This window comes from Apodemus sylvaticus, chromosome 19 (genome assembly GCF_947179515.1).
Source record: "Apodemus sylvaticus chromosome 19, mApoSyl1.1, whole genome shotgun sequence".
Classification (NCBI taxonomy): domain Eukaryota; kingdom Metazoa; phylum Chordata; class Mammalia; order Rodentia; family Muridae; genus Apodemus; species Apodemus sylvaticus.
The window spans coordinates 17,769,221-17,795,489 of record NC_067490.1 but is presented as its reverse complement, the minus strand read 5'-3'; the positions used below and the strand labels follow the sequence as shown (position 1 = coordinate 17,795,489).

The following is a 26,269-nucleotide window of genomic DNA, read 5'->3' as shown; positions in this document are numbered from 1 at the left end:
ATAAATATAAGTAAAATAAATAAAATAAAATAATTTTAATTATAAAAATAAAATAAAATAAATAAATTAATTAATTAATTCTAGAAACACACAAAGAAAGGATCCAGTGAAATATTAGAAAGAAATTTTCGCTCAAATATTGAGTGTATTTAAATTCCCAGCATTCATAGACCTTGTACAGTGGCTGTTACTTGTCAGTCTTCTCAGCAAACAAAATTTCTTACCACTGACATCTGTAGAAGCAAAAAATTAGAGATGGTGTTTATAGTCTGGAGAGTGTCTCCTTCTAGTGGTAAGTCATACTTAGTAGCAGATAGGGGGCTTACTATGAGGATGCCCAGTGCCTTAAAAGGGTTTTTAACAAATCAATTAATAAATTAGTCATAAAATTGTTGATACAGTTTTTGTGTTTCGATCGGTCATGACCAGTTGGATTAATCATCCTAATTGGATCTATTTCGATATTCAGAGGCTGTGTTCTCAAGAAATCAGAAAAGCTATCTTAAAGTTAAGTTTATATATGCTCACACTAGAGGATGTGATGTGCTAATCAGTCCACACTCAAGCACAAAGTTACCTTAAGAAACTTTGTATTCAGGGAGCATGGTGCAAAGACATGGAAGAGGAGGAGGGATTACTATACAATTCTCATAAATCCTCTTTAGCGGTTTAGGTCTGAGGAGATAGCCCAGTGAGAAAGTGCCTGCTGTACAAATTTGGGGACCTAACTCCAATCCCCAGAACCTACAGAAAGCAGAGGGTTTACGCTTATATAATCCCTGTCATGGGGAGGCAGAGACAGTCCACTGTGGGGCTTAAAATGACAATATATATATATTAATTCCAGGTTTTAAAATATAAAATTATGAAATGCATGTGCAAATCATTGAACGCCACCTGATCCACAGCATCCTAGATGGTCTATACCATGACGGGATATAAACCAACACACCGCGTTTCCCCGAAACGAACTGACTTCCGGTCTCGCCTTCTGTTCCACAGGACGGTCTGACCCCGCTGCACTGTGGGGCAAGAAGTGGCCACGAGCAGGTGGTAGAGATGTTGCTTGACAGATCCGCCCCCATCCTTTCAAAAACTAAGGTAAGTAAGGTCCCTGAGCATCGGGCCCTGCTCGGATCTGAGAGCCTTTTGAAGGAGAGGGTCGCACAGTCGCCAGCACTGCTAAATGGACCGCGAGATCATCACTTCTTTAGGGGAGCTCCCAAAATAAGCTTCGGGACTGGGAAGATGGCTCAGGGGGTAAAGGCTTGCTCTGATGGCACGAGGACTGTGTTTCAGGTCGCCAGCACCCACACTGAAGCTGTAAAAGCTAGTGTCCTCATGTAATCCCAGCACTGAGAAAGCGAGACAGAAGAACGCCCTTAAGTCTGCTAGTTAGAGGAGCCAGAACCACTAAGAAGAGGGGTCAGCAAGAGACCCTCTCTCAATAGATATGATGGAAGGTGATTAAGGCAGACTATATCCACTGACATCCAGGCTTCTGCATGCAAGCATGCATGTGCGCTTGCACACCTGAGTATGCACACACATGCAAAATGTTAGGTTCATGAAGCCTTTGTGAATGATGCATTCTACAGTAAACCTTTTTATTATTATTATTATTATTATTATTATTATTATTATTATTTGTTATTTTGATCTATTATGTTTACTATTTAACGTTACACAGCGAGACTTTCAGCCCACTACTGCTTTACAGACACCAAAAGCTCTATTTTCTGACTTGGTACTGACTCTTTTTTTTCTACACCCCCAACCCCTGTTTATTTCTCGAGAGTTTGTATACTGGGACTGGAGGTGGGCACAGCTTGATGGTAGAATATTTGCCTGTCCAGACACCGCGCCCTCAGTTTGTGCAAGTTTCAAACATTAAAACTCTGCTTCTCTGTCCCCGCCACTGTGTAAGATCTGAAGGCTAAGCCTGCCCGCCCTTTCCATGCCCAGCAGTCTAGGGGAATCTCGTGTCAGCTCACAAAACCAAGCATGCGTCTCTCTCCCCGTTCCACATTTAACAGTGAAAAGGGCAACTTGTAATGGGTCCCAGCAAGGCACCTGCACACCCTAGGTGTTGGGGTCTGGGGTTGCCGGTCAGACCCTGCTCAGCGTGCCCATGTTCAGGTGTGCACATGCTCGGGGTCCCTCGTGGAGTCTGACCTGCATCCCTGAAGCCGGGCTGGGCGGCTGGCAAGCTCTGGAGAGCTTCTCATCCGTCCTTGTAAAGCCTTGACAGGCACATGCTGCCCCGCCTGGCTTTTTATATGAGGACCATACCCAGGTCCTGAAGGTTGTGTGGGAAGCACATTGCCAACTCCACCACATCCCCGGCCCACCAAATAGACCTTTCTGACTGGCCTGCCTGTGCTCACCATGTCTTCAAATCAGCGTCCCTTCGCCATTGGTGTTCCTTACGCCATTAGAAAGAACCTGTCTGCTGCTGTTGGTGCATGCTTGCTATCTGGCTTTCTTTGGTAATATGAAAGTCAGAACGTTTTCTCGTTCGGCCCAAGCCCTTAGATCAGTGCGCAGCACTTATGAAGACACTAGATAATACATACTGAGAAACAAGTCATAGATCGCTGCGAGCCTGGCTTTAAGGCAATCTGTCCGCTCCCTTAAGCCTTTTTTTTTTTTTTTTTTTTTTTTATATCACTGAGCTAAGAAAGCCTATCATTCCCGAAGCCATCCTTCCGGCGCCATACCCAATGTGAGCCCTTTCCATGGGCCGCTTGGTTTTTTCCCATCTTCGTTCTCGCTGTCATTCCCCGTGACACCGAATTAGCTTTCCACCAATACGTCACGATTCTATGTGTTCTGGTTTCTGCTTTCCTGCTGTGATGGAATATTCTGATCAAAAGCTAATTGGAGAGGAAAAGGTTTATTTGGCTTACACTTCCAGGTCACCCACTCGCTTGCTGTCTTCTCAGGCCCATAAGTACCTAGTGTCCTCATACCACGCAGGCGCGCTTGCCTAGAGAATGGTGCCGCCCACAGTGGGCGGGGCCTTCCTACGTCAGTTGCCAATCAATGCAATCCCCTATAGACACGCCCAGAGGCTAAGCTAATTTGGCCAGTCCTACAGTTGAGAATTCCTGCCTAGGTGACTCTAGTTATATCAAATTGATGGGTAAGTCTCATTGGGCTTGAGCCTCTTTCCGTTTTTTTTGACACTGCTTCCCACTTAGAGCCTCCAGGAAGGCCTGTGTTCTCTGAGATTTGTTCACTATGCACTCCCTCTAAGACTACAGGAAAACATTAAGCCAAGGAGGATTTGGTGGAAGTGAGGGAGGACCTGTGAGAGGCCCTGTCAGATGGCAAATGCCCCAGCCCTTGGCGACACCATTAGTGTCTACTTCGGTTCAGAATATTGGAGGGGAATGATTGAGGCAGAAACATTCCAATTCCCCCAACGGCTGCCCAAGTGTTTAAATTCATTCAATATTTATTACGCTTTTATCCTTTTTTTATCGGCAGAACTCTCTGCTAGGCGGTGTGGGAAAATACTATCATAAATCTCTTGCCTTTAAGGAGCACGGATATCTGAAATATGTGGTCATCTGCGGCAGTGGGATGGCTAAGTGATTTCACATTGCTTTGTCGAAGAATTTTTCAGGTCATGCTGCAATTAATGTAGGGGGGAATCACTGGGCATAGAGAAGTCAGGTGTTCCTGGTTCCCCTGGGGAAAGTGTCCCAGGTCTTTAAACACTATTGATGCTTACATTTTTGAAAACAGAATGTGCTGTCATCGCAGAGAAAACGACTTGTTTTGGTTTATTTAATGTGCTAAATACAATACTATATATAGGATATAGTATATGCTATCAGTAATTTAGACCTCCCTGTGGCAATCCAGCCTGCTGAGAATTCCCCAGGCTCTCCCAGTTCGCTCCCACACCTAACAGAAGCTTGAAAGGACTGACGTGGGCCTGCTCGGCCCTGATTCACGTATCCAACCGCCGAGGAGCGACTGTCATTCTACACGGTTTTCCCTTCAGTGCTGGTGACTGAACTTAAGCACTCGCATATCCGTTTCTTTCCTGAGATCTTGAAATAAATCTTCAATTTCTTCGTGCTGCACATGAAAGCCAGGGTGATTTAAGCTGAGGTCTTGTCACTGGGCCGATGGTCAGAGGCTGCCTTTTACTTGTTGACACAAGGGGGCGCCAGACTTCTAGAAATGAATGAAGGCTTCCCTGCATGATGCAGTCTATTATCTGGAGTTCCAAAATTTTCTGGTCATCTGCAAGGGCAAAACCAGCAACCGTCCAGTGGTTACGAATCAGCTCTCACTAATTTTTTTTTTAATTTTCTTGTAGCTTTAAATGATAAATCCTACTAAGAATATAGTAACTTCTGGCCCCTGGTACAAACCATATAAGTTTTAAACTAGGGAAAGAAATTACCCTTGACAATTTGTTTTGTTTTGTTTCTTTCTTTGACACAAGAACGGGACGTTTTCTTTTTAAAGCAAGAACCGTTCAAAAGAATTGTCAATACCTTTTTAGAACGTAAGGTATTTCCAAATGAAGAATCGGGGTTTTTAACACGTTCCTGTTTGTTCTGCTATTTGTCTCATTTAAGCTAAAAGAGAAAAACACAGTAAGTCCTCCTCTCCTCTGTGTTCCAGAACGGACTGTCCCCACTGCACATGGCCACACAAGGAGACCATTTAAACTGCGTCCAGCTCCTCCTCCAGCACAATGTGCCCGTGGACGACGTCACCAACGACTACCTGACCGCCCTCCACGTGGCGGCCCACTGCGGCCATTACAAAGTTGCCAAGGTTCTTTTGGATAAGAAAGCTAACCCCAATGCCAAAGCCCTGGTGAGTTGTCCTGCCTCCGACCCAAGCGAGCATTTGGCCGGCCTGCAGCGCACAGCGCCTGGCATGTGAAGGGATTGCGCTTCGTGAGACAGAGACAGACTGGCCATTCAGTCACTGCACGTTGTTAATCTTTCCAAACGCCCTTGGGAGCAGACAACGCCTCCTGTGCTGGTGGGAATAAAGCTGACGGGGCAAAATGGCTCGTTCTTCGGGGTCCCACTTGGGCTCTTCTTATCTGAGAGAAAGCCTGACATTAAATAGTTATAAAAAGACCGACCTGACCGGCTTCCCTTGCTGCAGTGATGTTATGATTCCTCGGGTTAGACATTTGAGGGACTGTGTTGTTTTCTTCCTGACGCACAGAATCTTGACGCAAACTAGACAGGCCAACTTAAACCTCTTATCCCAGCCCTTGTAAGGCTGAGTCAGGAGGATTACTGTGAGTTCAAAACCAGCCTGATCTACAGAAGAAGAGTTTGTTTCAGATAAAATTACATACATAATGTATGTATGTGTGTATGTATGTATATACACATACCTGTATGCATATATATACACACATACACATATACATACATATATACATACATATACATATATACATATACACATATATACGGGCAGCTAGGCATAATGGCAGAAGCAGGAGAGCTCTCAGTTCAAGGCTAGCCAGGTCTAATAACAAGTCCCAGGCTAGCCAGAGCTACATAGCGAGACCCTGTCATAGAAATAATATTTGTCCAAGAACCTGTGAGCTGAAATGATGTTAACCTTTGATTTTTCTTGATAAGGCACTGCTTGCTATTGTTAAAGTAAATAGTCCTTAGGTTAAAATAAATAATCCTTCGTAAAATGTTGACATTTCATTGAGACTAGGCCCTTGCGCTCAGAGAAAGAACAGAAATGCCGGATTACAGGGAAGACGTTAATTTATGAGAATTCTGAGGTAAAGGTTGACTCCAACCAAGCCTTCCTGGCAGGCTTCTGCTTCCCTCAGATGCTGCCCTGTGACCTTGCCCTTCAGAACCTCTGCCTCTGCCTCAGGGGGCCTGAGATTCAGTGGAGCAGAGGGAGCTTGGAATTTCTGCACACAGCCAGCAGAGGGAGCTTGGAATTTCTGCACACAGCCAGCAGAGGGAGCTTGGAATTTCTACACACAGCCGGCAGAGCCTTTGTCTCTGTAACCCCAACAGCTTCTACCAAAAAAAAAAAAAAGTATTTTAGGAGCTGTTGGCCTGCCCAGTGTCCCAGAAGCCTCTGCCTTCTGAGAAGGGAGGGGACCTGTGAATGACCATGAGTCACTCTTTTTCCATAGGAAGGGGGAAAAAGGGATTTAAAGCAGGGTGTGGGCCTAACTTTCATTTTCCTATGACTAAAGTTTTCCCAACAGAAGGACATTGTAGACAGTTACCCTGGGATGGATTAGAGCCAAAAAAAAAAAAAAAAAAAAAAAAAAAAAAAAAAAAAAAAAGAGTTCCTGGAACCTGCTCTGAGGCAGCTGCTGTGGCTTTGACTCCAGCCTGCATAGTGGACCTCAGAGTTTGTACAGTTCCCACTGACAGCTGAAATAGGCAGCCCAGTCTCAGCTGTTGGACAGAGAACAGTTTGATGGGTAATTTGTTTAGATGCCGTTTGTGCGATTAAACCTTTGAGCAGATGAGCTACGAGTTGTTGGGTCGTCTAAGTTCCTGTGTCTTTAGAGTAAGCTCATGCTCCAGTCTTTTGGCTTGGTTTGGTTTTTTGCTTTTGTTTTTCGAGACGGGGGAACTCACTCTGTAGACCAGGCTGGCCTCGAACTCAGAAATCCACCTGCCTCTGCCTCCCAGAGTGCTGGGATTACAGGCATGCGCCACCACCACCCGGGTTGCTTCAGTCTTAAAACTGCAGAATGAAGGAAACTCTTTAGGACTTGTAAATACAAATACCCTGTCACACCGGGGACAAGTCCGAGCAGGCACTGGCACACACTGACTGTGCAAACAAACTTACGCTCTTTATGCTGATTTTTTTTCCCAGCTGTGTTCTTATTTGAAGTGAGGCAGACAGAAATGTTAGCTTCTTAATTCAACGCATAGAGGGACAGAAAGGGCTCAGTGAATTTACTCTGGCCCCTTGCAAGACACGACTCAGTGGTTAAGAACACTGGCTGCTCTCTTAGAGGACCCAGGTTCAATTCCCAGCGCCCGCACAGCAGCTCACAACCGATTGTAACTCCAGTTCTGAGGGATCTGACTTCCACAGGGCATTGCGTACACCTCATGGGCAGATATGCATGTAGCATCCCTACACATAAAATAATGACTTTGGCTGGGGACATGGCTCAGTGGTTAAGAGCACTGCCTGCTCTTCCAGAGGTCCTGAGTTCAATACCCAGCAACCACATGGTGGCTCACGACCATGTGTAATGGGATTTGTTGCCCTCTTCTGGTGTGTCTGAAGACAGTTACAGTGTACTTATATACATAAAATAAATAATAAATATGTGGAGTAGTAATAATAACTTTAAAAAAAGAAAAAATCAGAAAGCACATGGTTGAATCCAGCTTGGCTTTATATAATGAGACTCTGAGTCAAAAATCAAAATGAAAAAAAAATATAATTTGAAACAATGAACTCTAAAATAAAGAAGTATATGCACACTTCATATTTCCCTACAAGGGACTTACAACCTGGGAACCTTGCTAGGAACCAGTCCAAACTCCTTGTCTTTCCAGGAAAGCCGTGTGTCTGCCCGTTTGTGGTTCTGAGGACCGCACAGCTCCTTATTGTGCTAGATGTCTTTCCCTGCACATGGCGGGAGCTGACACCCATGGGCTGAGGTTAAGTAGACACATGTGTTTGTCCCTTACAGAACGGCTTCACCCCTCTCCATATCGCCTGCAAAAAGAACCGCATCCGAGTAATGGAACTCCTTTTGAAGCACGGTGCATCTATCCAAGCTGTAACCGAGGTGAGAGACCTTGCGGGACTCGGGAGACCCGGAGAGTATAGCTTCAACAGCCGTGGGTTTCCCTCTAGGGAAGCAGCGGTCCCCGAAGCGGTGTCTTGTTGGCATACTGCCATCTCTTGGGTAGGGGTGAGCAGTGCTACGAGCGATCCACACTTGGCTGCAGGCAGATGGCCGAAAGACTGAGAAACACGTTCCTGTGCTGAGAGAGAGAAAGGACAGTTCTGTGTGGACGTTTACAGTGCGGGAGTGAATGAAGTATGGGACTCTTGCAGTTAGGAGCAGGGAAGCCCTGTGCGCTTTTCCTCTGAACCCATTGAGGGAATCCGTCCTTGTGGGTCAGCGCTGGGTCTCCACACAGCACCTGGGTCACCCACTCCAGAACTGCCCCACCCCACTCTGCCTCTCCACCTTCCCAATTCCAGGAACTCTCTCTACTAATTGGAGCCTTGACTCTTCTCCTAGAGCAGGTGTGTGTGTGTGTGTGTGTGTGTGTGTGTGTGTGTGTGTGTGTGTGTGTGTGAAATGTGTTTGCCAGGCTGGTCCTGCATATCTGGACCACCCTCTCCCAGGAAATCTGCCCTTACTGCCTGCCTAGCCCTGGCTGCTCTCCATGGGTCAGGAATGAGCGTATTTCTATCCAAGTTCCTATCCAGTTGCCGACCTGTGACCATGTGACCACCCTGTAACCCCAGAACCCACAGACCAAGCCCTCCTGTCCTCACATGCCCACAGTTCAGGACGTCTTGTTGATTAAAGCTCTTGTATGTGGCATGCCAGCCTTGCCTCGAAATGCTTCTAAATTCTCAATGCACAGTGGTTAGAAATACCAGAAAAAGGACATTTCGTGAGACGTGTGTCTATATGTGCGGTGCCTTGGTATCTCTCACACAGAGCAATGATTTTTATCTCAGGGTAGGGAAACCCTTTAGGGGTCAGAATGGACTCTGAGACAAAGGTTGGATTGAAGTTGTCTAAGTGTCTAGAGATGCTTGCCAGTGCTCTACCAGACTCCAGCCAGCTCCCTGAGGCCCTGAGAGGGCAGTTCCCTGACACCTGACTCTCCTGTTGCTGGGAAAGGAGGACAAACCAAAATAAAAGTCCCCTGTCCTCCTTTGCTTGTCCTATTGGGAGGTTGGCAGGCAAACATTTTCTTCTTTCAGCATATACTGTGCTTTAATGGCTAGAATTGTCTTATGTGTACGTTTGTGTGTGTGTGTGTGTGTGTATCCTATGTATATATATTAGTGTATGTTGTATACATTTTTTCTCATATATATGAGAAACTGCAGTGTTACCCACACTAGGTAATACTCTACACTGACCTTCAGAACTACACACACACACACACACACACACACACACACACATATGTATATATATAATTTCTGTAGTGACTCACTGCACCCTCCCCTCTCTCTTTAAAGACAAAGGTCAATTTTTTTCTCTTTCTATTATTTTTATCAGGTTCATGTTGTAAAGTAATTAAATTCTGAACACTAAAAAGATGGAACAAAGGTGCTGGAGAGATGGGATCCAAGGCCCTCTTCTGGTGTGTCTGAAGATAGTGATGGTGTACTCATACACATAAAATACATCTTAAAAAGTAATAAGACAAAGGCATATGAGCAGTGAAAGGAAATCGAACTCCTTCACGTGATTCTTGAGATTTTAAATTCTCTTCTTGGCTTCTCTCTTTATACCTGTCATCCATGAACATATTCAATATAAAATAACCTTGAGTCATTCGGTCCCGCTGTACACAGATATGTTCAGGGAAGGAGCTGCACACATGTTCGTAGGGTTCAGAGCAAGCACACTATTGTTCTCAAGAGCATTAGATAAATTTCACTCATCTACAATGCTTATAGCATTAACAGATTGGGTCACTGGAATGCCTAGTACTGCCTTTTTTTTTTTCATTATTAGAGGGATGGTTTTCATCATAGGTTCCGTTTATTCTGAGTTCATGGGAATTCCAAGTCCAGAATAATATCTGAATTAGTAGTCGGTACTTTACTAAAGTGTGTGTTACCACTGTGTCCCACATGCAAACACACACATAGACACAAGAAAAGTTCCACAGTAAGGGGAAAATAAACTTTATTTCCCTCCCACTTTTATTAAATTTGTATCAAAAATATAAAATAAATGCGTCTTTCTTTAACAGACACCTCTATTAAGTCTTTCATATTCACAGGTCCTACTTTAAGGAAGTTACAGTTGTGTTGATATAGTTGCCTCATAGAATCTGAAATATAATGATATAATCTTGATGTCTTCTCATTTAACCCCTGAGCTGGTTAAGATAGGTGTATGGATTGTGGGTCAGTTGATGGATGGATGGATGGATGGATGGATGGATGGATGGATGGATGGATGGACGGATGGATAAGAGGATGGGTGAATGGATGGGAGGATTGATGGATGGATGGATGGATGGATGGATGGATGGATGGACAGATAAGTAGGTATTATACAAGTAGATGGCTGGAAGCAGGCAGTCAGGCAAATACATAATCAAACCTCTTGAATCATAAGTCACCAACTAACATTTTCTTTCTTCCACTTTAGTCGGGCCTTACCCCAATCCATGTTGCTGCCTTCATGGGACATGTAAATATCGTGTCACAGCTAATGCATCATGGAGCCTCCCCAAACACCACCAACGTGGTACGTAGCCTTAGCCAAGAAGATCAGTTGTGGGTTCTTAAGATGCTGGGAGAAGTGGCATTTCTGCCCTTAGACTCTCACTATATGTTAGCTGATTGCTGTGTAGTTTTATTACTTCAGGTACAGAGTCTGGTTTTTTCAGATAGAGGTTATGAGGACAGCTCTGGTTTCCTTCACTTTGAAGGCAAGCTCCTGTTGGCTAAAGATTGATGATAGTTAAGGACTGTGTCCACTAACATTGCAGGTTAGGCAGGTACAGGGCTCTCCCCTTACTCTGGCTTACCCGCCACACTTCACCATGCATGCCCTCCCACACTGGGAGCATTGATGCCTTCTCAACCCTAAAGATGCCTTGGTGTAGATTTCTGAGCTGTATTTCTCATAGCATCGGTGGCCGGACTCCTCAGGGTTATGTCGTGTCCTTGCCAGCCAGGGTCAGATTCCTGGGAATGTTTTCATGTGTTTATTTTCCTGTATTTCCAGCAAGGAGGTACTTAGGACACAATTTTTTTGTTTGTTAAAAAATGAAAACAAAACAAAAAAAAGTTTCTATAACTTCCTGCCAACGAAGCCTGCCAACTGTCTTGAGTGTTGCCATTAATTGCCTTCCCCTTACGTTCCCCAGAGAGGAGAAACAGCATTGCATATGGCGGCTCGGTCAGGGCAAGCAGAAGTGGTGCGGTATCTGGTCCAAGATGGAGCTCAGGTAGAAGCAAAAGCTAAGGTAAGGGCATGACGTGGGACCTTAAAACTGAAACAGAGGCAGAAGGATGGGGTTCAGCAAACCTTGAGGTGAATGCCTACTGTCTCTCAAAAGCGGGGCTTTATTATTCAGACCTTCAGGGATGAAGGTCTCCATACAAGAACCATATAAAAATACTCTCGGCTGGGTGGTGGTGGCGCATGCCTTTAATCCCAGCGCTTGGGAAGCAGAGGCAGGCGGATTTCTTGAGTTTGAGGCCAGCCTGGTCTACAGAGTGAGTTCCAGGACAGCCAGGGCTACACAGAGAAACCCTGTCTTGAATAAACCAAATAAATAAATAAATAAATAAATACTCTCCTTCATAGCCATTCAGCTGTCATAGCACAACCACATAGAATAAGAAACTGCCCTGGGCACTTTTTTTGAAGCCCTAACAGGTTAGAAACTGGATCCAGGCAGGCCCAGGGAGGAAATTTTCAGAACAACCACAGCCTATAAACATAAGTCTGCATTTGGGGTTGGTTGACCTATATGTCTGTCACCTGGCAGAGCCTCAAAAGGAAAAAGGATGTAGTTTTCTTTTCCCGTCTATAAAATACAAAACCACAGTGCCCCAGGTTCAGATGTAAGCTTGGACAGACTTATCATATCAGAAGTCCAAACATTTGGAATACTGAGCTGCCGCCCCCCAGCTGAATAATTTCTTAACTTACTGATTTTCCTTCAGTGGTACCTGTCTGGGGATCCCAAAGTGGAGCTTGTAGACCCTGGCCTGGAAGATCTCAGCTATGCCTCTAGCTTAGTAAAATGGAATAACCTGCAAGGCAGTATCCTATTACTGTTAATAAGAGTCCTCGCGTTCGTGAGTGTTGGTTACAAACAGAGCATCTGATCCATACTGAAGATGACATTTATACTTTGAATTTCGTGATGGGCAGTACGAGGGGTGAGACCCACTGGCTGAGATCTCCTCAGCTGACTGCCTGAAGTGGACTCTTGGGCAGCTGAGTGATATCCAGTATTTCCTTTTCTAGAACAGAACTTTTTAAATGTTGCCATTTGTCATGGGAGATATATAGGTATATAAGGCAGGACACAGTACAAATTCTGTATTTACTAAGATAGATCATAAATAAATATAACTTTAAGTCAACTTTGTGACATGCATAGAACCTTGGCATTCGTTGAAAGTGAAAGCAAATCATACTGGCTGGATCTGTGTGTCAGCTTGACACAGGCTGGAGTTCTCACAGAGAAGGGAGCTTCAGTTGGGGAAGTGCCTCCATGAGATCCAGCTGTGGGGCATTTTCTCAATTAGCGAGCAAGGGGGAGGGCCCCTTGTGGGTGGTGCCATCCCTGGGCTGGTAGTCTTGGGTTCTATAAGAGAGCAGGCTGAGCAAGCCAGGGGAAGCAAGCCAGTAAGGAACATCTCTCCATGGCCTCTGCATCAGCTCCTGCTTCCTGACCTGCTTGAGTTCCAGTCCTGACTTCCTTTAGTGATGAACAGCAATGTGGAAGTGTAAGCTGAATAAACCCTTTCCTCCCCAACTTGCTTCTTGGTCATGATGTTTGTGCAGGAATAGAAACCCTGACTGAGACAGCCATACTCTACATGTTAATGATGCAGATGTGTCCATTTATCTTTTCACAAAGGATGAAATCTTGGTTGAACAGTTGATTCTCTAGGATGTAGAACATCTTCAGTTTTTCATAGTTCATCTATACTTGGATTTCATAATTGTCAATGCCAAGACTGCTACTTTGCATATATGTATATGTATGTCTATAAAATGTTGAGGGTCATTTCAGAAATCATTAGGAATCCTGTCCAAATTGAGTCAAAATTCAGTTAATGAGAATGTGTGAGGTCAGAAACTCAAACAGCAATTTTAAAAGCCAACACTTTGCCCACTTCTCCGCAGTGAGGCTCTAGTTCCTAAGGGCTCCACAGCCTTCCCAGACAGAGCCACCAGCCAAGGAGCAAGAGCGCAAACACAGGAGCCTGCAGGGCACACGTCACTGCCCATCCACAACTCCCCCCACCCCATGAGTCCTACTGGTGGCGTAGCCTCCCTAGCCTTGATCTCGACCTTCATGCAAAGAAATACCCATATTCTGGTCTACCCTCCTCTCTGCCTCTCCTATCAGGGGTGTTTAAAGACACTGACACATTCTTGTAGGTATTTCACTTGGTGGGATGACATGGGACATTTTGGGGGCACCTATCTGGTCCCATGAGGAACGGGTGGCCCTCCCGGCTGTCTCGAGCTCCCTCAGGTGCAGGACTCAGTGTGAGCTTCATGCCTTCGGGTGAAACTGTAATAAGTTATCCTTTGTTGTAGGCCAATGCAGCCCTGGCTGCCAGGATGCACAGCTTGACAGATCCCAAAGACAGGAGCCTGCACGGTCCTGCTCTGCCCTCCCTAGCTTCTGACTGTGGGAGAACATGGCACTCACAGAACAATAAAGCAACAAAGACATGTTGGGATGTCCTGTAAAAGTAAATATAATTCCCAGCATGAGTTCTATTGAGATTAGGTCTCATCCCCTCGTCCCCTCTGTCCTTCTCCCACCACACACACACACACACACAAAGAATCTATAGCTCACAACTGATGCTCTGTGGTCAGTGTGAAGAGATAAGATTCCGGTAGAACTCTCCTCTCAAGCTAATAGGTCAGCGCAAGGGTCTTTAAGATCTTCCACCCCCATGTGTCCAAACCTTGCAGAAAAAGAGAAATGAGGTTCCCTTTAGCACTGAATTTTGAGTTGCATGCACCTCTTACTTGGGGGTGTTAATGTCCCCTGCATTTCTCATATGGCGCCATTGTTTTCTTAGTTGGAGATTTACTGCTGTGAACAGACACCATCACCAATGCAAGTTTTATAAAAGACAACATTTAATTGGGGCTGGCTGACAGGTTCAGAGGTCCAGTCCATTGTCATCAAGGCAGAAGCATGGCAGCATCCAGGCAGGCATGGTGCAGGAGGAGCTGAGGGTTCTACATCTTTATCCAAAGGAAGCCATGAGCAGACTGGACATGCTTAGGCTTCTAGGAGGCAAATCTCCGAGCCCATCCCCCACGGTGATGCACTTCCTCCAACAAGGCCACACCTTCTAATAGTGCCACTCCCTGGGACGACCATATACAAACCACGACAATTGCCTCATGAGCTCACATGCCTGTGTTTCTTCTACCTTGCACCTAGGATGACCAGACCCCACTCCACATCTCAGCCCGACTCGGGAAGGCTGACATCGTGCAACAACTGCTACAGCAAGGAGCGTCCCCCAATGCAGCAACAACTTCTGGGTACACCCCGCTTCACCTTTCGGCCCGAGAGGGGCATGAAGATGTCGCTGCGTTCCTTCTGGATCACGGAGCATCTTTATCCATAACAACAAAGGTACAAAGACATGGCTGACAGGCACGCCTGGCTTAGAGCGTTCCACATGGCGATGACGGGTTAAGAGGCTGCGGTTCTAGATCTACAGGGAGGCCCCAGGCTAACCCTGGCCCAGGGAGGCTCCAGGCTAACCCTGGCCCAGGGAGGCTCCAGGCTAACCCTGGCCCAGGGAGGCTCCAGGCTAACCCTGGCCCAGGGAGGCCCCAGGCTAGCCTTATCCCTGGCCAGGAAAGCCTTGCTCAGCCAGGAAGTAGCTATTCGCACTTGAGGAATTTCCTTTTGGTCTTAATATGTCATCTTCTAGGGATATCTTAATGACATCTAGAATTAGAGAATGTTTTTTGAGAGACTTAAATGACAGTTTGGAGTAAACCTACTGATTTCCTTTGTGATAGTCAGTTGACCTGTGGTTTGATTAGTTCATCTCTGGTGTCTTTAAGTAATATCCTCTCCTGGCTATAATGTGCACACAGAATGCATAATTGTTTGTGTGTCGCTTTATCTGATTTTATGAGAACTCTGTGGACATTACAAGTGTAATAGCAAGACAAATTGGCCTATGGCCTCTCCCGAGAAGAGAGTGGTGGGCACTGTAGTCTCTTTTCTGGCTATGGATTAGAAGGACTAGTATATAATTGACTTTAAAAAATGTCTTAGTTAGGGTTTCCATTGAAGAGACACAATGACCAAGGCAACTCTTATAAGGACAACATTTAGTTGGGGCTGGCTTACAGGTTCAGAGATTCAGTCTATTATCATCAAGGCAGGAGCATGGCAGCATCCAGGCAGGCATGGTACTGGAAGAGCAGAAAATTCTCTATCTTGATCTAAGGCCACACCCACTCCAACAAAGCCACACCTCCCAATAGAGCCAGTCCCTGGGCCAAGTATATTCAAACTACCACACATACAGAAAAAAAAAAAAAAAAAAAAAAAAAAAAAACCACCTGAATAAATAAACTTCATCTCCCATGGTTTCTTGGGCTGTTTAGTAGAGTCAAGTTATACATTTCTGGATGTCACTTGGAATGTGAGACAGACTAAGGTACCCCTAGCCCTTCTCCATCTTAGCTGCCTCCTGGCTCTAACTGGCAGTAGTCTTGTGAGGTAGTCTGTGTTGGTCCTGTTTCAGTCCCTGAGAAAAGCTTGGGACCCTCCCTAATGTCGTGTGTTGACTGAGTTGTTGATACCCAGATCCTTAAATACTGTGGAATCATGGGAGAACAGTCAGGAACTCTAAGCATCCAAGTCTTGCATGTGGCAGTACTCAGTTTACCTCAGGGAGCCAAGGTGAAAGGACTTTAGACCATTCCTGGAGGCCTCAAGACTTTGTGTGCATTTGTGGGTTAGGAGGGGAAAGGGGAAAGGCGCATGGCCTCTGCTGGCGTGAGCTCGCAGAGGGGTTTCCAAAGCACACCACCACGGGCCTGCAATGAGACTCAAGGAAGCCATTTCTCTCACAGTCTGACACCCCCAGATGACCCTGGAATAATAATAATCAGATCTAGCTAATTAGTGTTGATTTGGGGGAGGCATCTGATTCGTATCCAAATAAGCGACTGGTGTGGCTCGGTCAGCAGAGGGGAAAACATTCTCGTTCTCTTCAGAGATGTCTAACCTGTTGACACCGTCACACAACCCCGTGGTCGACAACTGTGTTAGGCCACAGTCCCAGCTACCGTGAGGCATGCAGCCTACGGCCTCGCAGGCTGCTGGGAGGTAGAGTCTACCTATCCCTAAGGACTAGAAAAGCCTTCAGTTGTTATGTGCTACCATGAACCCTCACTTACGCATACACACAACTCATCCTCATGGGTAGAGCAAGCCATCCGCCCTGAGGAGCCCCGCCCCGCCCTGGGTGACCTCCGTTCACGATGTTTTTCCATTTCCCTCTTCAGAAGGGATTCACTCCTCTGCACGTGGCGGCCAAATATGGAAAGCTTGAAGTCGCGAGTCTCCTGCTGCAGAAGAGTGCGTCTCCCGATGCTGCTGGGAAGGTATGACGTCATCGGCCACCTGTAGCAGGCCACTCCCCCAATAACAAACCGGCACTTGCTAATACCACTCCCCCCCCCCCAACACACACACACACACACACACACACACACACACACACACACACAGCCACTCTGATGGTGCCCAAGCCTTATTGAAGTCTCACCATGATGAAGAATATTTGGGATCAGGTAGATGCTGGCTCCCAAACAATGGAACCTGAACGTGAATAATACCGTCTGTTGTACCCCACCTAATCCCATCTCCTGAATCTCAGAATGTCCTCTACTAAGACACTTTTGACCCTGGTTGTTGTCTCTGCACGTGTTTTCAGAGCGGGCTAACTCCACTGCATGTAGCAGCGCATTACGATAATCAGAAAGTGGCACTTCTGCTTTTGGACCAGGGAGCCTCACCCCACGCAGCTGCAAAGGTATTGGCAACTCCCACCGTAAGAACTGAGTGTGTACCATCCATCTGTCTCCATACAGGCAATCCCCTCCTGCTAATCGTGAAGTGTCCTCACTGTTTAGACCTGGCTTATAAAAGTTACAGAATAGTCAGAAAAGGATATGTCTTCCGGTGTTTAGTCACTTCGTGTAGTAGGTGCTCAATAAATACGTACCTGTCAGTTGATTTCCTTGGGATCACCGGGAAATCCTGGGGAGGAAAGGGAGCTCGAATGCTCCTAAGCCAGATTGGAAACATCCACAGGGCCTGAGGGAATAAAGAGCTCTAACTTGTGAGACCCAGGAGATAGGTGAGTTTGGTAAAGTGCTTGCTACGTGAGCTTAAGTACCCGAATCCAGATTCCTCATGTATAAAGACACACACCCGCAGTTCCAGAGCTGCAGAGGTAGAGACGGAACGAATGCTGGGAGCCTGGCTAGTCTAATCAAGCTGCAGATTCAGTGAGAGGGCCTGTCTCAAAAGATAGAGTGGAGAAGCAACGGAGGGAAGAACCAGCATCAGCCTCGGGCCCACAGACTGATATGCGCATGCGTACCCACTCATTTGTGCATGCTTACACTCATGCGCATGCGTACACAATGCAGCCGCGCATGCTCACACACGCAGAAAAGCCGTAATTGATCAAAATTTATAAACACTGATTGCATTTCCCCCAGAAAAACACTGCCTACACAAGCTTGGCATTCCACAGAGCAGCCAAAGGAGTTTCACATGTGAGTTTCTATTACTGTTAAGGAGACTCTTACGTTATTATTGTTACTGGGGATTTTTGATCAGTGGAGATCTTAGATTTCTGAGAAACACAAAGTATGGGGCATTCGGGTCTCATGTCGCCCCACTATTCTGACCTGACGGCTGTGACACAACACCGAACCAGTACAAACCAGGATCTAAATGTTTTTCTGATTCTTCTAATGTGTTTTATTTATCAGTTCAAGGACTGAGTGTTCTTCAGGGTTGTGTCAAGTTCATCACATCGCAGGTCAGTGGGCCTGACCGGCCTGTTCTAGGTAGCAGTACTGTAAGAGAGAATGTGCTGGATACTTCCTCCATTGGAGAAGATCTTGCTATTGTTGTAGTGGGTTGTTGTTGTTGTTGTTTGTTTGTTTGTATACATGCGGGTGTCAGAAGAAGTTTTGCAGAAGTTGGTCCTCTCCTTACATCATGAAGATTCCAGAATCACAGGTTTGGACCTCGTGTCCTTACCTGATATTTATTCCCTCTCTTCTCCCACAGGTTCAGGCTTATCCTCAGAATCTCCTTCCCAAATTTTTAAGTCATTTGCTCTACTCAGTGGAATCTGCTCAGAAATTAAATTCTAAATACTTTCCCCCAGGGTATCAGCCTCGGCATTGACTCAGCCATAAAGAAAGCTTTCTTAGCTATGCCTTACAATAAAAACAGAACAAACAGAAACCTAACTTTTTCTTGATAGACTTGGCAGTGTGAACCCCAGAGAGTGGAACTTAAAAGTAAGGCAGACTAAAGTCTCATACAGCAGCCAGTTTTATTCAGAGCATCAGACAATTTATATTCTGGAAGTTAAGAGTCACGTAAGTAAAGTCTCCAGTCACAAGGACAAGTTGCCCGCAGTGGATAAGCATCATATGGCAAAAACACATTTCTCCAACGTGACATATAAAGAAGTAACAATAACCAGTTTTAATGAATAATCTAACTTAACTCTGATCTACACCTGGGAGGGACACAAAAGCACATTCCAAGAATAATTCTGGCTCTGAAGAAACTGAGGTCATAAGACTCTCCTCTTGTTTTCTTAGAGTTTCCTCAGAACCACTCAGAATTCCCCTCACACAGCTCTATCCTTAGACAAAAACAACCAACAGCTTTAGAAGAAGAAAAAAATTAAGGCATAGAACCATTCATCAACAGCCCAGAGTGAGGCAGACCTGTATCCATCAATGCATGCACAAGTAAAAAAGATACAGGCTGTGTACATGGATGGGGGGGGGGGGTTCAGTCTCGAAAAGAAAAGAACATTTGTTTTTCTGTTATTCCTCCTCCTCCTCCTCCTCCTCCTCCTCCTCCTCCTCCTCCTCCTCCTCCTCCTCCTCCTCGCTCTTGTCTGGAGGCAGGGTCTCACTGTGTATCCCTAGCTGGCCTGGAACTCACTCTGTAGCGTACCAGGACCTAAGGTATGCTCCACCATGCCTGACCCAGAAGGGATGTCTTTTTATTGCGATTTTATTATGCATACATTCTACAGAATAACCAGTGTTGCTGTTGTCATCCATGATAGACAGAAGAGATGGATCAAAGGGAGCTGAGCAGGGATCCATAATTCCTTCCAGTGAGATCAGAGAACAAGAGTGATTGTTCTCCACGGTGGAAGGGAGAGCATTAGATACGGGCAGGATGGTACATGGAGAACTAAACACGATGGGCCCCAGAGGGAAGGAAAGAAGCTTTGAGAGAGGGGGGAGGGAGGGGGGCAGAGACAGAGAGGCAGGCAGGCATGAGAGGGATGCTGAGGTGGTGAGGGGAGGTCAGAGGAGCTTCTTCAGGTCAGTTTTCCCAGCAAATCTCCAATCTCAAGAAGAAAGGAAAGACCTGCCTCTTTATTACCTTCTAGGGACAGCATGAAGCTTATACATCATGTGATCTAGTTCAGCACAGCGTATATGACAAGGAACAGAGGACCCAAGTACGGGGTAGGGCCATAAATCAAGAGGAGGCTGCAGTTGTTCCAAACACAAAGACCTTAGCTCCCTGTTCCAGAGAGAGCTGCAGAGGGCTGTGGTCTGATTCAGGCTGTAATCTGCAATCTGCAATCTGTACCTGTAAACATGGGTACAGGCATATATATATATTTGGATTTGTTTTGTTTTTTGTTTTCGAGACAGGGTTTCTCTGTATAGCCCTGGCTGTCCTGGAACTCACTTTGTAGACCAGGCTGGCCTTGAACTCAGAAATCCGCCTGCCTCTGCCTCCCAGGGTGCTGGGGATTACAGGCATGCGTCACCACTGCCCGACTCAGGCCTGTATTTTTAACAACTGGGAAGTTTCTATACATGTATATAAGAACTTTGGCCATAGTCACTTACCCATGACTCTTTCTTATCCTCCATTCCCTCTTTCTACTGATCAGTTTCCTCTCCCCCGACTCTACCCCCACCAATAGTTGGGCATGTGAGAGAGATTGTATGCAATCTGTCTGTCTATGCCTGTCATATCACACTTTAAGGAGAGAGATTCTGACACACACCTGCAGAGAGGATGCTTAAGGTAAGGCTGTAGGCAGGCTGTAAGCAGCCAATCACAGAAGAGCATGCACTACCCACTTAGAATGACATCATCGTGTTCAGATATGGGTGGAAAAGTGGCTAGGGGTGGAGAGCTGGGTTAATGACACAGCATCCAGCTGAGGAAGGTGAGGACTTTCTAGAGGAGGGGATGCTGACAGGTGGCCACTGCGTGAGTGACGTCATGCGCTGGTTATCACCCTTAAAGCCACTTTCAGTAGGAAAAGTTGGTTGTGCGTCTTTCACTAAACGGCAGTGGGATTTAATATCCATCTACTTTCGCTTCGTTGCACATTAATATCTGTGGTAGATTGAGAATGGTTCCATAGGCTCATATATTTGAATGTTTGGTTGCTAATTGGTAGAACTGTTTGGGGAAGATTTGAGAGGTGTGGCCTTGTTGGAGGAGGTGTATCATTGGAGGTAGGCTTTGAGGTTTCAAAAGCTCATGTGGCCAGTCTCTCTCTCTCTCTCTCTCTCTCTCTCTCTCTCTCTCTCTCTCTCTCTCTCTCTCTCTCTTGATGACCATGGTCTCTAATTCTCTGAAACTGTAACCAAGCCCTCAATTAAACGGTTTCTTTTATAAGTTGGGCTTGACCATGGTGTCTCTTCACAGCAATAGAGAAGTAACTAAGACGGTGTCTTTCTGCTCCTGGGCCTGTTTCTAAGTAGCCCCAGAGTCTTAATAGGCAGCGAGCATTCAGGGAGTAGGTAATCTAGCTGTTCGCACAAGGGGGTAATAATGCTGGCACACTAGGGCCAACCAGGCAAGAAGTAGCAGTACTTATGGAATGATATGCATGGAAAGAAATGAGCCTGATTGTTTTTATGTCCATAAATAAAGAAGTCAGAGACTTGGGGTGGGGCTCAGTGGTAGGGTGTTTGTCTAGCATGCGCACAGCCCTGGATTTATTATCAAGCACACATAAATCAAGCATACCTGTAATCCCAGCACACTGGAGACAGAGGCAGGAAAATGAGAAGAAGGTCCAGGTTTTCCTACCCTTGGATACATAGTGGAGTATAAAAGACCTGCGACTCTATTTCAATAAAATAAAATAAATAAAAATAAAAACAATAATAAAATAAGTAGTCACTATCAAGCCTTACATCTATCAAATAAAATTAAGAATGAATGTTTCCAAATTTACAAACTCATTTGATCAGTAGTCAAAGAGCAGGACCAGTAAATAATAACTCTGCTGTGTCCCATTAACCCGAGGCCACAGTCAATTAAGCATCCACTTTTCTAATGGGGCATTGATCCTGGGTATCATGGAGCATTGCCTGAGCCAGTGTTTATGTCCTGACATCCCCGTAACACCATCTTCAGATCAGCACGGCAAGCCAGAAACATTGTACACTTTGATCCTGAGCAGACCAGTTATCTCAGTTACAAACTGGCTTATCTGCTAGGGGAACAATCCTCCACACAGTGGTTTTAACAGCTGAATTCTTTCTCCAGCACCAAGGGAGCAAACACAAAGCTCACTTCTGCCTCTTTAAAGTAGCAGGAAGTTCACAGCACTGCAGAGCTTCCCCAGAAGCCCCACCTGCCTCTGATCTTGATATCCCATTGGCTACTCTTTGACGCAAGAGACTCTGGGAAATGTAGTTTTCAGCTGGGCATGATTTTTCTTTCAATAAAAAGAGTGCATACAGCCTCTACCTAGTTCACTCCTGCAAGTTCAGTTTCTGAATGCCAGTAGACAGAGCTTCACCCTCTATGCATGCCCTTCTCCTTCACCCCATTTTCAAAATCTCTGGCACCTCATACACATCCTAGAAACATGATGCATGACTTTAGGTGCCTGGGATGCTAAAAAGTACATATGCTAAGGGATAATGGGATGCTAGGATATATTTTCACCAGCTCTGGCTCCAGAGACAGGATGCTATGCTAGAAAGAAATTTGGCTTGGTTGCTGGTAAAATTAAGAGGCTAACTAGAAAGCAATACTTGAACCTGCAGTAAATAACTGGTCATACTTCTTTATGTATCTCTCTCTCTCTCTCTCTCTCTCTCTCTCTCTCTCTCTCTCTCTCTCTGTGTGTGTGTGTGTGTGTGTGTGTGTGTGTGTAGGCATGGTAAGGGACTGTCAGTTGGGATTTATATGCCATCCATTGCTTTTGATAACCTTTTTTAGTGTGATCCGCAAGGGTTATGTGACAGATATTTTGTCTTCAGCAGGAATGTCAGGAAGTGAGGCTTGAGAGATGATGTAGCAGTCAGGAGCATTTTGTACTCTTGCAGAGGTCCTGAGCTCAATTCCCAGCATACACATGATAGCTCACAACCATCTATAACTCCAGTCTCAGGGATCCATGCCCTCTTCTGCCCTCTGTGGGCACCAGGCATGTACATGGTATACAGACATGCAGGAAAACACCAATACACATGACATAAAAGCAAATGTTTTGTTTTAGAGCATGAGAAAGTAAAGATGTAAGATTATGCTATGATTGGGCAACAGATATGGTTCCCCTCCTAACTCTCGATCCAACAGATCCGAGATCAGCTTCTGGTCTTTGTGGGCACCTGTGCTCACACATATACATAATTAAAATATTTTCCGAGAAGATAAAAACATTTTAAAAGATTATTCTACAATTGACTCTCCCTGGTTGGTTTGTCAAATTAATATATCTTCCTTGAGTATAGGAATCAAGCGCCATCTTGCTTTCTTGAAAACAGAGCTTAAAGAACTCAGAATTTTATTTTGGGTCTCCAGATAAATTCTTTGCCTCTTATTGAAGGTGTTTCCTCACAATCTCTGAAATGTTCATGGTTCTTTTACCTTAGACTGTAATTTGTACCTTGGAAGGAGCCAGGATGAGCCTTTAAAGTTGTCATTCTCAATGTGTGAGTCTTGCCTCCTGGTGGTCGCATGTCAGATATCCTGCACATGAGATATTTATATTATGATTCATAACAGTAGCAAAATTACAGCCACAAAGTAGCAATGAAAATAATTTTATGTTTAGGGGGGGTCACAACATGAATAACAGTATCACAGGGTCTCAGCCTTAGGATGGTTGAGAACCCTAATATGTATCTTGTCTAGACCTGATGCACATTATACAGATGCTAGATTTTTTTTTTGATAATTATTCCTTAGGGCCTAGAATTTGTGGGGTGTGTTAGAAGACAGCAAGATTGTCATATCTGAGAGGATAGCAAACCCTTTTCTGGTTGGAGGCAGAAAGTGACTGACACATGATCTTTTTTTCTATTTTTTCTCTTTTATTGATGCTTTTTAGTTTTGAGATAGGGTCTCACCATGTAGCCCAGGCAGGCCTCAGCTTCCCAAATGCTGGGCTTACACACATGCAACGCCACACCCAGCCTCAGCTGAATGTTCTGTCCCTTATAAAAGTAAAAACACAGAAGATACCTGATAAGGACTTCTCCATGTCTTTGCCACCCACAGAGTTAGTGTTAGGCACGTTGACTAATCCTGCTTCCTCTTTTTTGTGCTGCTTTGTAAATTTTCTCCATCCACCCTCTGGATGGGGGGTGGTGAGCTGTCTCCTGCCCTCGTGTCTTACACTGTAGCCTTGGACAAAGTCCAGTATTCCTCTGGGCTACAGAGGCATAGGTCTCTGAAGGGTGTGTCCGAGCATTTGGTCAGAAGGCCAAATGGTTCTCAGGGTAAGCTGGCGTTTCCACGTGGCATAGGTCAAGACTAAAAATAGGAATATAAAACCTCCTTCTGCCCTGGCTTAGCGAGTCGGAGGAGTCTAGAGGTGACATTTCCACCCTGCACTTCTACTTGCTACGGTCAAGTCTGCATCCGTATCGCAGTGCAATCTTGACTTTCTTGTGGATGCTAAAGTCCCAGAAAGCACTTTCTCAAGTCAGACACTCAAGGCTCCTGAGACCCAGCTAATGAACAGGGTCTTTGTCTACAGCAGAGTATCAGGACCAACTGAGGGAAGGAAGCGTGACCAAATATTCCAAGAGGATTAGAGCATCAAATTCTGACTGCAGAGTCTCCTCTCTTCCTTTACTTGGAAATGTGCTACGAGGAGATGGCCTGTGCCTTCAACAGTTTCAAACTGCAAGAAGAGACACATATGTAAATGAGAGAATGTCCCTAAATGTCCAGTGCTGGGGTCAAAGACAAAATGGTCCCTGGGTGTTGGAAATCAAGAGGCAAAAAGAGGTGGCTGAGTTCCCTGAGGGGCTGCCCCGGGGTTGAGTTTTCAACTGCCACGTGCTGTCTTCATAGGCAGGCTGTGGGAAGGCATTCTTGGTAGAGGGAGGCAAGCCAGGGAAACCCAAAACAATAATCTGTCTGAATACCTGCGGGGTGATGGGTCTGGCTGTCGAGGACAGAGGGGCAGACAGACCATCAGGACTCCATGAGGAGAACAACTCCCGTGAAGATTAAAGATTGCAGCTTGCAGGCAGGCAGTCCATGGTGTCTTCATTCTTTGGGGACTGCTCTGACACCATGTTGATAAGGAAGAGAGGATTCCTCACCAACCTGGAGGCTGGGAAGGCCACGATGGGGGAGGAGTTTCACATCCTGCAGGGGTCTTGTGTGTCATCCCTTGGCAGACAGTGGAAGGACAAAGAGAGACAGGGGCAGGGACCTGAACTCATCTTCTCAGAGGCTGATACTCTCCACAGCCCACTCCCTATGTGGTCCCCTCCCTGCACAGTGCCCTCCCTTCACAGCCTCTTCCCTGCAAGCCCCCTCCCTGCCGGGTCCCCTCACTCCACAGCCCCTCCCTGCACAGCCCCCTCCCTCCATCTCAGCTATAAGGGACTCTTGGAGGACAAATCTTCCTGCTTCCTTAAAATCTCTTACAGGTCCCAATTCCCAACACCATGGATGGGGGTGGGGTGGGGAGGGTGGGGTGGGGCGTTTCCAGCACATGAAGACTGGGGACACCTTTCAAACCGTAACAGACAGACGGTAAACTGATTCAAAGAATGGAGCATGCCCCCTTGATAGCATATGGCTTACCCCTGAAGCCCCAGCTAAATACGGTAATATTTATTGAGCACCTACTCTCATACGTGACTTTTCCGGAAACCAGCAGCACACCAACTCTGTTGCTGTAAATTGCACTTTTCCCTATCTAGAACTTCACTAATGATACTCTTTGGTTTAGCGGTTTCTTTCCTTCATCATGTTTTTCCATAAGGTTAAAGAGAGCCCCTAGGAAGGGAAGCATGTGGTCTGAAAGCACGCTGCATGCATCTTACCCTGGTACTAGCCGTGACCGAGTGATTGGTTTTGACAGAATGGTTATACACCGCTGCACATCGCCGCCAAGAAGAACCAGATGGACATAGCCACCTCCCTGCTGGAGTACGGTGCTGATGCCAACGCAGTCACCCGGCAAGGGATCGCGTCCGTCCATCTCGCAGCGCAGGAAGGGCACGTGGACATGGTGTCGCTGCTCCTGAGTAGAAATGCGAATGTCAACCTGAGCAATAAGGTGACCCCCTTCTTGTCCTCCTACAGAGCACACCACAGCAATTCAAATCACGATTTTCAGTTCACATAGAAATATATATATATATGCAGGGCTGGCAAGAGGGCTTAGCAGGTTAAGGGATTTGTTGGCAAGCCTGATGACTCCAGTTCAATCCCTCAAACCCACAAGGTCAATGAAGAGAAGGGACTTACACAAGTCTATTAACAAGCAAGAACATTATCATTATGTAGCACTATATACTATGAATTTAATACATACAGTATGTAACTAATTGTCATTGGCTTTTTTGCTGAAGTTAACGCTACTGACAACGTATTAAAACTTCAGTAGAGGTTTGCTTTTAGTCTCTGTTGAATAGTGGTGATCGCCCACATATGTTGTCGGGGGGAACACAGTGTGATTGCTACTCTTCACTTTAAAAAATATCACTACAGGGCTGGAGAGATGGCTCAGAGGCTAAGAGCAGCAACTGCTCTTCCTGAGGTCCTGAGTTCAATTCCCAGCAACCACA

At 45.8% G+C, this 26,269-nt stretch overlaps 1 protein-coding gene across 9 annotated transcripts in view; it reads left to right on the top strand.

Annotated features, from left to right (window-relative positions):
* Ank3 (ankyrin 3) overlaps nt 1-26,269 on the top strand; it is a 600,128-nt gene that overhangs the window by 440,825 nt on the left and 133,034 nt on the right. For 7 of the 9 annotated variants that reach the window (XM_052163463.1, XM_052163458.1, XM_052163462.1 and 4 more), the window contains 9 exons: nt 1,003-1,101; nt 4,648-4,845; nt 7,697-7,795; nt 10,367-10,465; nt 11,091-11,189; nt 14,379-14,576; nt 16,475-16,573; nt 16,906-17,004; nt 25,561-25,758. In XM_052163463.1, coding sequence (XP_052019423.1) covers nt 1,003-1,101; nt 4,648-4,845; nt 7,697-7,795; nt 10,367-10,465; nt 11,091-11,189; nt 14,379-14,576; nt 16,475-16,573; nt 16,906-17,004; nt 25,561-25,758 — 1,188 coding nt within the window. The remainder of the gene's footprint in view (nt 1-1,002; nt 1,102-4,647; nt 4,846-7,696; nt 7,796-10,366; nt 10,466-11,090; nt 11,190-14,378; nt 14,577-16,474; nt 16,574-16,905; nt 17,005-25,560; nt 25,759-26,269) is intronic. The other 2 variants (XM_052163460.1, XM_052163459.1) reach the window with 1 other exon arrangement.